Source organism: Pelophylax lessonae (genome assembly GCF_965119305.1).
Source record: "Pelophylax lessonae genome assembly, chromosome: 7".
Lineage (NCBI taxonomy): Eukaryota > Metazoa > Chordata > Amphibia > Anura > Ranidae > Pelophylax > Pelophylax lessonae.
The window spans coordinates 35,570,128-35,583,630 of NC_138774.1; the positions used below are offsets into that span (position 1 = coordinate 35,570,128).

Consider the following 13,503-nt stretch of genomic DNA (forward strand, 5'->3'; position numbering starts at 1 on the left):
GCCCAATACCTAGGGGCCTTTACTGGCCAATACCTGGGGGCCTATAAGCTGCATTTTCTTGCTCAATGTAATGTAATATATGTTCTTAATTTCCTCCTCCTCCTTACTTGTGTCGCTGCTGTTGACGTTATCATACCTGCAGAGCCAGATCATTGCTTTGTATGCGAGAGCCGTGGTCAAATTCTCCAGTGTACTTTAAACCTTGTTGCAGCACTGAGCAGTGTAAAAAAAAAATGTAAACGAGCCCCATTTTTATTACTGGATGGCCTCATACACATGGGCAGAAAAGCAGCTCTATTTCAGCCAACCTGTCCATGCACGTTATGGCGTTTAGGCAGCATTCAGCGGCGTAAAATAAAAGTCACAAACCTGCATTCCTAGAGGAGGTTACTGCCATAATTACACACATTTGTACATAAACTCATTCATTCTAGTGGCTAGACTAAGTTATTATTGTAACCAATAGAATGAATGTACACGCACACACTTCTAAATGTCTTACACATAACTGAGTTGCAAAACGAGCATATTTTGACGTTGGACTATATGGGAGGATGGAATATTTTGTATACGTCTGTGCATAAATGCAGCCTGGCTGCAGTACACTAATGCATGACCGGGTTTCAATTGGGTTAGAACAGTAACAATAATCAGAACCATGACTTAGTAGAACACACTACTTAAGCAGATTTTCACCCTCCTACCCACCATTTTTATTTAACCCCTATTTACCTGGTGGTGAGTTCTGCACATTTTAGATACCCACCCAGCAGATCCAGCGTTGTGCAACTGAGATCCTCTTCACTTCTGCAGCACTTGGCCTTGCACTGCAATGTTTTGGTGTAACGCCATTGAGAGGTTGCTGGTTGTTGAGGGTTCAATTGGCGCACATCCCGATGATGCCCCGCTAGGCCTGTGCTTCCTGGGATATGTGATGTGCATATGTAAGGCGGCAAAGGGAGGACATTGCGTGCCATTCGCCTAGGCCAGGGGTCTCCATCTCCTGTGCCCCATCATTTGTGTCAGTGGGAGGAATGGTGCCCCATCATTGGTGTCGGTGGGGGGGAATGATGCCCCATCATTGGTGTCGGTGGGGGGAATGATGCCCCAACATTGGTGTCGGTGGGGGGTATGGTGCCCCAACATTGGTGTCGGTGGGGGGTATGGTGCCCCATCATTGGTGTCGGTGGGGGGTATGGTGCCCCATCATTGGTGTCGGTGGGGGGTATGGTGCCCCATCATTGGTGTCGGTGGGGGGTATGGTGCCCCATCATTGGTGTCGGTGGGGGGTATGGTGCCCCATCATTGGTGTCAGTGGGGGGAATGGTGCCCCATCATTGGTGTCAGTGGGGGGAATGGTGCCCCATCATTGGTGTCAGTGGGGGGAATGGTGCCCCATCATTGGTGTCATTGGTGTCAGTGGGGGGAATGGTGCCCCATCATTGGTGTCGGTGGGGGGTATGGTGCCCCATCATTGGTGTCGGTGGGAGGAATGGTGCTCCATCATTGGTGTCAGTGGGAGGAATGGTGCCCCGTCATTGGTGTCAGTGGGAGGAATGGTGCCCCGTCATTGGGTGGAATGGTGCCCCTTCATTGGTGTCCGTGGGAGGAATGGTGCCCCGTCATTGGTGTCCGTGGGAGGAATGGTGCCCTATCATTGGTATTAGTGGGAGGAATAGCTCCCCATCATTGGTATTAATAGGAGGAGTAATGTGCCCTCATTGGTGTCAGTGAGAGGACTAGTGCCCCATTGTCAGTGTTGGTGGCAGGAACTATGCCCCACTCACTGTTGCTGACAGTGGGGGAACTTTTTTGCTGAAGGGCCGGAGAAAAACAAGCAAAGGGACCCTTCCGGCCTCAGGGCCACAGTTTGAGGACCACTGGCATAGTTGATTGACATGTGGGGGGAGGCACTGGAAAATGTATTTAAAAAGTAGGATAAAAAAAAAAAAAAAAGGAGCTTTATCCATGCAGAGCAATGAAGGAGAGTGGAGAGGAGGGATGATATTTTAGATGGTGAAGATCTATTTTAATAAAAGGAGAACTCCTGCATAGCCAAGCTAACTTTTTCTAGTGCTACGCTCCCTATAATGGGAATGGTGACAGGGATTTGGAAATAGACAGTGTGTGACATAGAGGATAAGGGTATGAGATGGCACATGTGACGGGGAAGGGGAGAGACAATGGATATAACAAACAAGGATATGTTATCTGGATGCATAGCTCACATGGAGGTGATCTGCGGTATAATGTTCACACAGGCTGCCAGCTTCTTCTCCACCAGACCCCTGTACAGAAACATCAACCGTGTTAGAACACACACAGAAACACACTTCAACATACATGTACTATCTTTAATTAACAGCCTACATATGAAAGGTCAGAATCAGAATTTCACTATTCTTTACGTTTTGAGAAATATGGACACGTTCCTCTTAGTACAGGTGGTCTCCTCTAATAAACACTTTGGCGCAGATTTACCAAAACTGGTGCACCCAGAATCTGGTGCAGCTGTACATAGTAACCAATCAGCTTCCAGGTTTTATTGTCAAAGCTTAATTGAACAAGCTGAAGTTAGAAGCTGATTGGCTACCATGCACAGCAACACCAGATTCTGTGCGCTCCAGTTTTAATCAATTTCCACCTTTGCACCCGTTTATTTCACCAGAAATATAAATAAAAGGGAACGCCAGCCAAACTTTTTTTGTTTTGTTTAAAGTATAGGATAGCTTGATGATCTTTTCGGTCTGGGTTCCGGCTGGGTAGATTTTGCCTCAATCTCTGTTCTGATGACAGCTGGTGACCAGCACAGAAATGGAGTAGAAATCCCACCATGGCACATCAAGTTAAAAGAAATCTACAGTATGGAGATTTCTCCCACTTTGGGGGGGTTCCTTACACTTCCTGTTGTGTCACGAAAACAGGATCCAAGCAGAAATCACCCCGATAGGAACACAGACAGTAATAAATTAAACTGACAGTTGATGTTGCACTTTAAAGAGGTTGTAAACCTCAAAAAGAAAATAAAAAAACTGAAAAAGACAAAAGGCATATTGAGCTAGTGTGCATCGCAAAAGTAGTGACCGCACTCCGATGTAAGGAGAAACATGAAATCTATTCACCATTTGCAATGCCAAACATGACTTGAAACATCACGGACAAGGATCAAAGGTTGACGCGTTTCATGAAATTACATTAGCTTTCTCAGTGGTTATGAGTAAGCAAATGTAATTTCGTGAAACGCGTCAACCTTTGGTCCTAAGTCATGTTTGGTATTGCAAGTGGTGAGTAAATTTCATTTTTCTTCTTAGATCAGAGTGCGGTTACTACTTTTGTGTTTAGAGTGCTGCCCGGGACTACGGATCTGACACGCACCTGATAAGCACTTTCACCTGAGCGGCTTACCTGCTTTGTATCTTAGTGTGCATCGCACACTAGCTCATTATGAAATACTTACCTTAGAATGAAGCCCCTGCAGTTCCGCCCACTCACCAGTGACACGGCTGACATGTTCGGCCGTCCTACTTCCTGGTTCATGTCCTCCGGATATCTGATCTGGAGGCGCGATGGCATCACTCCCGAGCCGCCGTTCACAGCACAGGGCTCTGAAGGTACGGCACGGGTGGCCGTTCCTTCATAGCGTATGCGCCGATGATGTCATCCGCTGCTTGAAATGTAAATATTTCCTAAACGGTGCAAGTTTAGGAGATATTTACAGTACCTATAGATAAGCCTTATTAAAGGCTTACCTATAGGTACAAGTTAACAGAGTGGGTTTACAACCTCTTTAACCTCTCCCTAAATCTAGAATAAAACACATTTTTTAAACGGAGGGAAGTTAGGAACTTTTCTCCAGAGGGTTTTATTTTTGCTCTTTTCACATCATTTTGTATGTTATTTTTTTCATCTTTTAGGCCAATCTGTCCTTTCCTTAACATTTTAATACTGTACACCAACTTAGAATTTTGAACTATCATAAATAAAAGAAAAAACAAACTTAAACAGAACAATTAGTTGAAATGCATTTACTTTAAATGAAAGGTAATTATTTAACCACTTGCCGACCAGTCACTGGGACTGTACTGCGGCAAAGTGGCTAGATTCCGTTCAGCGACATAGACCTACGTCGCTGGACTCCTCCCCTTGTAGGCGGCACTCGCGCGCCGCCGGAGGCGCGCTCCCGCTGTTTTCAGTCACAGCGGGAGTCGGGCCAGGGGAGGAGTGGCGGCGATCGCCGCTGCTCTTCCCCGATCGTCGGGGAATCGAGTGTGGAGATCCGCCCGCCTGTGTAAACAGAGCGGGCGGATCTCCTAAGTGACAAACAGTGACAAATTGCAGGGTTCAGCATAGCTGAACATGCGATCTGTCCCTGTGACACTCAGTCACCTCCCCCCACACACTTTAGTAAGCACCAGGCATACATTAACCCCTCCCTCTCCAATAAAATTAACCCCTTCCCTGCCAGTGTCATTTTTACAGTAACAGTGCATATTTATAGCACTGATTACTGTAGAAATGTCACTGGTACCCCCAAAAGTGTCAAAAATGTCAGTCAAGGGTCCGATCTGTCCGCCGCAATGTCGCAGTCCCGCAAAAAATAAAAAAAATCGCAGATCACCACCATTACTCGTTAAAAAAAAAAAAACACCAAAAAGGACAGAAATCTTTCCCTTAGTTAGTAAACGCAATAACTTTTGCGTAAACCAATCAAAATACGCTTATTGTGAGTTTTTTTACCAAAAATAGGTAGCAGAAAACAAATTGGCCAAAAATTTAAAAAAATTTAGATTTTTACATATTTTTGGGGGGGAATTTCAAATAAAAATTTTTAAAAAATATTGTTATTCTTTTTTTGTTTATAGCGCAAAAAGTAAAAATCACACAGGTGATCAAATACCACCAAAAGAAAGCTCTGTTTGTGGGGAAAAAAGGACGTAAATTTCGTTTGGGTACAGCGTCGCACGACCGCGCAATTGTCCGTTAAAATCACGCAGTAAAAAAAAAAAAATTGCAAAAAACCCCCTGCTCAGGAAGGGGGTAAAATCTTCCGGGGCTTAAGTGGTTAATGCTGTACACTAACTTAGAATGTTGAACTATCATAAATAAAAGAAAAAACAAACTTAAACAGATCAATTAGTTGAAATGCATTTACTGTAAATGAAAGGTAATTATTTAACGAATACTAACAGCCCCCCTGATCCCTCATTGAGCTGTGAATTCCATCAGAGGAAATCTATGACTTATGTTCAGAGAGGCTCCTCAGAGGAAAGTCCTGTGATTTCTTTAAACTGGAGGAAATTACCAGCAGAAACCACATTCCGGTGTCCAGAGCTGACCCATCCCCGAGGTTCATTACTACATACCTGGCAATGTCTTTGGCCACTTTGTCATTCGGACAAGTGACATAAGCAGCAGAGAGAGATCCAGACACATAGGCCTCGGTGGCCATTGAGAATGCTCGCAATCCTATAAGTCTCAGCAGAACAGGAGACATATACACCACGACAGCCTGAACGGGGTAAAGAAAGAGAGGTCTGTAGATTTCATATCTAGAAAACACAATCTCCAAAAAAAAAAAAAAAAACACAGCAGTTATATGACAAAGGTGTACAATTACGCACATGAGCGTAAATCAATGGATGCACATAAGCTGTGCCCAGGGATTTATGCTTGTGCACGTGTTTATGCAGTATGGCATATACCCATGTACAGCTATTTATTACTATAGTTACATAGTTAGTCAGGTTGAAAAAAGACACAAGTCCATCTAGCTCAACCATTAAAAAACAAAAAAGAACACACAACCATACAATCCTATATACACAATCCTATACCCACAGTTGATGCAGAGGAAGGCCAAAAACCCCAGCAAAGCATGATCCAATTTGCTACAGCAGGAGAAAAAATTCCTTCCTGATCCCCCGAGAGGCAATCAGATATTCCCTGGATCAACTTTACCTAGAAATATTAGTAACCAGTTATATCATGTGCACCTAGGAAAGAATCCAGGCCTTTTTTTAGTGAGTTGACCAGAACCACTTCTGGAGGGAGTCTATTCCACATTTTCATAGCTCTTACTGTAAAAAAAACCTTTCCGTATTTGGAGACAAAATCTCCTTTCTTCTAGACGTAAAGAGTGCCCCCTTGTCCTCTCGCAACTACTTTAAAGTAGTCCCTGCACTACTTTGGTAGGATTTTGATGCGTTTTGAGGGCCATAGACCTCAAGATTACATATGCATTGTTTCGACTCCAGTCAAAATAGCACGACTTTAAGGTCACACAAGTGTGAAAGGGGCCTGAGGCCACTTCACACTTGTTCGGCTTGTCCTGTGACTTGGGACTGCAAAGTCGCATGACAAGTCATATCCCATGAGTCCAATGAGTACCAATCATATCTGTGTGACTTCAGGTCGCAGCGACTTCAAAGTAGTCCCTGCACTACTTTGGTCAGACTTTGATGCAACTTGACGTCCATAGACCTCAAGATTACACAAGCACTGCTTCAAGTCCTGCAAATTTCACATGTAAAAAGGGGGCCTAAAACAGGCTACATGTAGGAACTCATTGTATAGAAGCAGACTTGTGCCAGGGTCCGGTCAGGCATATAGAAACAGAGCAGAAGAGGGTGCCTCCATCTAAGTGCACCTTTAGAGCCCATTCACACAGGGGCGACACGACTTGCCGGGGCGACCCGTGAAGTCGCGGTGCACAGCATGCACCGCGACCTTGGCGCGACATGCACGGACTTCATATCTTTGAAGTCAATGCAAGTCGCCTCCAGGTCGCCCCAAAGTAGTACAGGACCCTTTTTCTAAGTCGGAGCGACTTGTGTCGCTCCTATTAGAACGGGTCCTGTGCTAATCAATGGCAGGCGACCCACCGCGACTTGTCAGGCGACCAAGTCGCCTGACAAGTCGCGCTAGTGTGAATGGGGTCTTATTGTAGTTAAAAACAAATAATAAACAGTATTGCAAAAACATGGGAAGTCAGCATGTAACAATTCATCATCCCTCAGTCCCAGTGAAGAAATAGAGCCTGGTCTCAAACTGCAGAGTTCCCCAGGGAAGCGGCTGGAAATTCAGAGTCACACAAGGAAGCAGCTGGATACCAAGCAGCCAAGGAAGAAGTCAGGTGGAGTGCAGAGAAGCGGCTGGGAGTTCTGGACTGGTGGGTTGATATCAAACGCTGACATCGGGATGGGCGTGGCTATGCATTTTAGGGCTATGCCCACCTCTTTGTCCTGGTACAACTCTGCATTTCCAGCCTCTTCCCTGGGGAACTCTGCAGTTCGAGACCATGCTCCATTTCTCCACTGGGACTGAGGAATAATGTATAACTACATGCTGATTTCCCATGTTTTTGCATTGAGTGCAGTTCTGTTTAATATTGGTTTTTAACTACAATAAATATGCACATAGATGGAGGGGCTTAGAGAAAGAGTTACTCAAGACCCTGGTATATGAGGAGCTGCTGACTTTATCAAGTGCTACTTCAGTGGCAACACTCCGCTCGCCACTCTGCATGATAGCGGTTGTATGTCACAGAGCCTGTATTTTGATGCCATTTTTACCCATGGACGGGAAATAAGCACTTTTTTAACTATACTACACTATCGGAGCATTCTTTCTTCGCATACCCTGGCCCCATACTGATGAGAGGAAAAAGGTGAGGAGGAATCCATCCTTTACCCCATTGTAGGAGCAACACAAGGAAATCCACCTTGGCCCGGAGGGCCTACAAGCGTGATTGGTTCTAGTGCTATACGGCACACTACTTCTGGTAAGTGACCCATCTTTAAAATTCACGGAAAAAGGAATCCATGCCACCAAAAGTCACGAGCCATATTGGATAAACTGAGCACAAAGCACCTGCACTTTGATTTAAGAAGATTTGCATAATAAATCATTTGGACTTTACTAATCATTGTCACTATTTTTGATGGACTTTCAATCAATTGCACTTTATTCATTTAATTAACTATATTTTATTTATTTATTTGCACTAGTGTTCTACTTATTGATCATTTGCACCATTGTATGATTCAACACTGGAATATTCACCTATATATTTGAGATTTTCTATATTTGATTTATATATATAATTTTTAAATGTTTGCACATGAACCTATCAACAGTAGCTATTTATTTAATTTATTTGTATACTACATATAATCTCAATAGCAAGCGCTGTAGATAGTCCTGATCCACATGACTATTTTTGACACAGTGTAAGGAACAGCCTTTCCTACTGGCCTTCAATGTAAGGGAGAGCCTTTCCTACTGGCCATCAATGTCAGTGTAATAGAGAGCCTCTCTTAACTGACCACCAATGTAAGGGAGAGCCTTTCCTACTGGTTACCAATGTACAGTAGAGCCTCTCCTACTGGCCATCAATGTAAGGGAGAGCCTCTCCTACTGGCCATCAATGTAAGGGAGAGCCTCTCCTACTGGCCATCAATGTAAGGGAGAGCCTCTCCTACTGGCCATCAATGTAAGGGAGAGCCTCTCCTACTGGCCATCAATGTAAGGGAGAGCCTCTCTACTGGTCATCAATGTAAGGGAGAGCCTCTCCTACTGGCCACCAATGTAAGGGAGAGCCTCTCTACTGGTCACCAATGTAAGGGAGAGCCACTCCTACTGGCCACCAATGCAAGGGGGAGCCTCTCCTACTCGCCACCAATGCAAATGGGGGGGGGGCTCTCCTACTGGCCACCAATAAAAGGGGGGGCCTCTCTGGCCACCAATGTAAGGGGGAGCCTCTCCTACTGGCCGCCAATGTAAGGGGGAGCCTCTTCTACTGGCCGCCAATGTAAGGGGGAGCCTCTTCTACTGGCTGCCAATGTAAGGGGGAGCATCACCTACTGGCAGCCAATGTAAGGGGGAGTCTCTCCTACTGGCCACCAATGTAAGGGGGGGCCTCTTCTACTGGCCACCAATGAAAGGGGGGCCTCTCCTACTGGCCACCAATGTAAGGGGGAGCCTCTTCTACTGGCCACCAATGTAAGGGGGAGCATCTCCTACTGGCCACCAATGTAAGGGGGAGTCTCTCCTACTGGCCACCAATGTAAGGGGGGGCCTCTTCTACTGGACACCAATGTAAGGGGGGGCCTCTCCTACTGGCCACCAATGTAAGGGGGAGCCTCTTCTACTGGCCACCAATGTAAGGGGGAGCCTCTCCTACTGGCCACCAATGTAAGGGGGAGCCTCTTCTAATGGCCACCAATATAAGGGGGAGCCTCTCCTACTGGCCACCAATATAAGGGGGAGCCTCTCCTACTGGCCACCAATGTAAGGGGGAGACTCTCCTACTGGCCACTAACGTAACAGGGCATTTATTCCACTGACTACCATTGTAAAAGGAATCTTTCTTACTGACCACCAATGTAAGGGAACCCCTCTCTTACTGACCATCAATGTACCAGGACAGTCATTCCACTGACCACTATTGGAAGTAGATACCTCTCTGACTGACAACCAATTTAAAGGGAAGACATTCCCACTGGCCACCAATATGAAGGTGGAGGGGCTCTCTTACTGACCACCAATATTACAAGGCATTCCTTCTACTGACCACCATCGTAAGTGGCCTTTCCTACTCACCACCAATGTAAAAAGGAGTCTCTCCGACTTGTCACCAATGTACAGGAAAGCCTCTCCTAATGACAACCAATGTAAGGGAGAGCCTCTCCTACTGGCCACCAATGTAAGGGAGAGCCTCTCCTACTGACCACCAATGTAAGGGAGAGCCTCTCTTACTGACCACCAATGTAGGGGAGAGCCTCTCTTACTGACCACCAATGTAAGGGAAAGCCTTTCCTACTGACCACCAATGTAAGGGAAAGCCTTTTCTACTGACCACCAATGTAGGGGGAAGCCTCTCTTACTGACCACCGGTGTAAGGGAGAACCCTCTCTTACCGACCACCAATGTAAAGGGAAGCCTTTTAAATAATTTCCAATGTAAGGGCCCCTTTTTTTTTTCTAAGGAGTCGTTTTCCACTAACCTCCAGTGTAAGAGTGTCACTTTTCCACTGGTCACCATTCTGAATTCCTTTAATTTTATTATATCTACAATTTACTGATCATACTAACAGACCCATAAGCTGTAGATATTTTATCAGGGGTTACCCAAGACCCATAAATTACGTGAAGGGCTCCTCCACTGTAAAAAAAAAGGTTGAGAAAAGCTGGTCTAGGTTTTCTCACCCCATACTGGTTTTCATAGCAACTAAACCTGCTGAAGGTATCTAGATAATGGCCATTAATAGGGTTGGGGCATCCATAGGTATTCAAGTGTAATGTATAATGCATTGTTTTCAAGGAGGGCAATAAGTGTCAGAACTACTAAATATCTTGTTGATGAAGAGAAGTGAAAAGAAGCTGTAATCCTCGGAGAGTGAACTGTGCCTCCTCACCTGACCTCCTTTCTCATGGCAGAATTAGATGTTCTAATGCCATAAAAGCCATTCCCCGGAGTTGTATTAAAGGTTTTGAAGAGATCACAGACCAGTAACTAGCATTAACCATGAAAGAAGAGCTATTGTCTTGTCTCATAGTTTAACCAAATAAAAAAAATTGTTTCAGCTTCAATATTTCTGCTTCGAGCAATGGCTGACATGGTAGAGCACTGCATAACCTTCATAGAGACATACTCACAATGCCAGCTATTATCAGAGCCCCGACTCTGATAGCGGAGAACACCGAATACATAAACTCACCTGCAGAAACATAGAAGCCGAGTGTTAAGGTCAAATGCATATTAACGTGGAACTCCAGCCACAACTTACATATGGGTAGTGTTTGATAGAACAGCGAAGTGCCAGAAACTCTGCCAGATTTTTTATTCTTTTCCATGACCCCATTTAGCCCCCCACCCCCCCCCCCATGACCCGGAAGTGAAGGATCACGTAACTGTACCTGTACGTAATTCTGCACAGAGCAGCCGTCCTGCCACAATAAATGTACGTGGGGTGGTCCGCATCAGGTTAAAGTGGTTGTAAACCTCAGACATGAAATATGAACAAAGCATATCCCTCTACAGTGTGTACTTGTCTCACTTAAGAGCACTTGTCTCAATTAAGAGCACTAAGTGTCTTTTTTGTCCTCTGCCTCCTTCCTTTGCTATCAGCATGATTCACTTCTAACAGGTTTTCCTGACACCAAGAGAAAATAAGTGACGGGGAAGGGAGCTCAAGCTGATTGACAGCCTCGGCTCTGTCCCTGTGCAAGAGGGGTGTGTCCGTTCTCTCCAATCCGTTCTCAGAGCTCTCCTTACTAAGCTTTGCAGTGTGCAATTTCAGCTCCCCCCTCCCTATTTCTGACAGCTCAGACAAGCTTTTTTAAATTCTGGACTTTGAATGGATGTAGAGAAGAGAGGACAGCAGATAAACAGGTGCAGCTTATGTATCACCTGAGGCCATTCACTTTGCAGGGTATATGTGAGGGTTTACAATTGCTTTAATATCTCATGTACCCTTCCCCATTCCATGCAAAACCTTATTTTTTTTCCCCAAATGCCAAGAAGTGCCTTTAGGTTCCATTTAATATAACTGTCTTGCACCAGAGAAGGGGATGTTTTTGGAAAAGCTTTTGATCTTCTATACTGCAGTTAAATTGTAATCTGGTCTACAAATCTGTAGTGCGGCTCTGCAGTTCTGTACTACAAACCAGAAAAAATGGTGGGAATCGTCTGGAGTATAGAAGCTACCAACCCGGTAACCAGTCAAACTGTACTAACACCATTATAATAGTATTGGATAGTAATACCAATAGAAACCCCCCAGGCTCCAGGGCTCTCCTCTCTCCACTTTCCTAAGATTTTCTATTGTTGTCTGTGTCCTCACTGCTCACCTAATGTCCTAGGGACCGGTCTATTCAAAATGAAAAATCTAAAAATAATACTGTGCTTTATCTCCAAATAATGCCAGATTAGGGCTTTTAGGTCCCATTTAACATGAATGGAAAAATGGGATTTTTGACTTACCGTAAAATCCATTTCTCGGATGTTCATTGACGGACAAAGCTCCTGTCATTCTTAACCACTGGGTTATGCTGTCCCCTACAGGAGTAGGACACTAAGCAGAAAAAACTTCTGGCTACACCCATGGGCAGTCCCAGGGGGTATACTCCCTCTTGCTGCTATAGTCACTCAGTTTTGTTACAAGCAGTGTCAGGAAAATTATAACTCCACACAGGGGTGGGAGCTGTGTCCGTCAATGAACATCACAGAAATGGATTTTATGGTAAGTCAAAAACCCTATTTTCTCTTTCGTTTATTGACGGACAAAGCTCCAGTCATTCTTGACCATAGGGACATCCCAAAGCAGTGTTAAACATGAGGGGTGGGAAACAGCAAAAAATTCCCAAGGCTAAACATTAGCCAACCAGACAACAGGGGCTCAACCAAAACAACTGGAGTCCACCTAAAGAAAACAATACATCCTCAAAGAGGATCAGGTCCTCCTAAACGACGGCCTGCAAAACCTTGCAGCCAAAGGAAGCATCCGCAGATGCCAACACATCCACTTTATAAAACTTTTAAAAGTGCACCAACGACCAGGTGGCCGCCTTGCAAACCTGCGTCACTGACCCTTGATGACGGAAGGCCCAGGAGGCACCAAGCGCCCTAGTAGAGTGTGCCTTGACTGGGAAAAGAGGATCCTGATCCCTGATGGAATAGACCTGAACCACTGTCTGTCTGATACATCTGGAAATGGTCACAGAGGAAGCAGACCTTTGCAAAGGTCCATCCGTGAGCACAAATAGAGTCTAACTTCCTGAAAGACTCCATAGCTGCCAGGTACACCCTAATCGCCCGGACCACATCCAAGGCAATTTCCTTCGGATGTTTAAGCCTGGGACACAGGGAAGCCAACACAATGTCTTCACTCAAATGAAAGTCAGAGACCACCTTAGGAAGAAATGACAGACAGGGGCGAAACACCACCTTATCCTTGTGAATCACCAGATATGGTACAACAGGACAATGCTGCCAATTCCGACACCCTGTGCAGAGGTGATAGCCACCAAAAAAGGACCACCTTCTGGAACAGCGTAAGCAGGGGAATCTCCTAAATATTTTCAAAGGGAGGATTCTGTAGAGCTGAAAGCAGCAAATTAGGATCCCAAGGTGGCAACCAAGCCCGCACTGGAGGAACCAAATGCCGAACACCCTGAAGAAAAGTAAGCACCGGGGAGTGCGTGGCCAAAGGTCGTTGAAAAAAAACACCAAGGCCGATACCTGGCCCTTGATGGTACTCAAGGCCAATTTCTGTTCAACCCCCCCCCCCCCCCCCCATGTAAGGAAGGTTAGGATCCGAGCCACTGAGGCGCGAGGATGAACCCCAAAAGACTCACACCACGCAAATGTACTGAGATAATACGTCTGCCAATTTTCCGCTCTAGGAATGTGCACGGTGGAGAGAGCTGGAACAAACCATTCTGCCCACCTTAGAATGCTGGCTACCTCCAGAGCCACCAGGGCACTTCTTGTGCCCCCTTGGTG

The 13,503-nt window shown here is 45.4% G+C and overlaps 1 protein-coding gene across 2 annotated transcripts in view; it reads right to left on the minus strand.

The window, feature by feature from the left end:
- Nucleotides 1-13,503, minus strand: part of CUTA (cutA divalent cation tolerance homolog) — a 55,347-nt gene that overhangs the window by 19,228 nt on the left and 22,616 nt on the right. Inside the window, exons 2-4 of one of the 2 annotated variants that reach the window (XM_082263805.1) lie at nucleotides 10,656-10,717; nucleotides 5,364-5,509; nucleotides 2,229-2,288 (exon numbers count right to left, since the gene is read on the minus strand). In XM_082263805.1, coding sequence (XP_082119931.1) covers nucleotides 2,229-2,288; nucleotides 5,364-5,509; nucleotides 10,656-10,709 — 260 coding nt within the window. In that variant the 5' untranslated portion in view covers nucleotides 10,710-10,717. The remainder of the gene's footprint in view (nucleotides 1-2,228; nucleotides 2,289-5,363; nucleotides 5,510-10,655; nucleotides 10,718-13,503) is intronic. The other variant, XM_082263806.1, reaches the window with a different exon arrangement.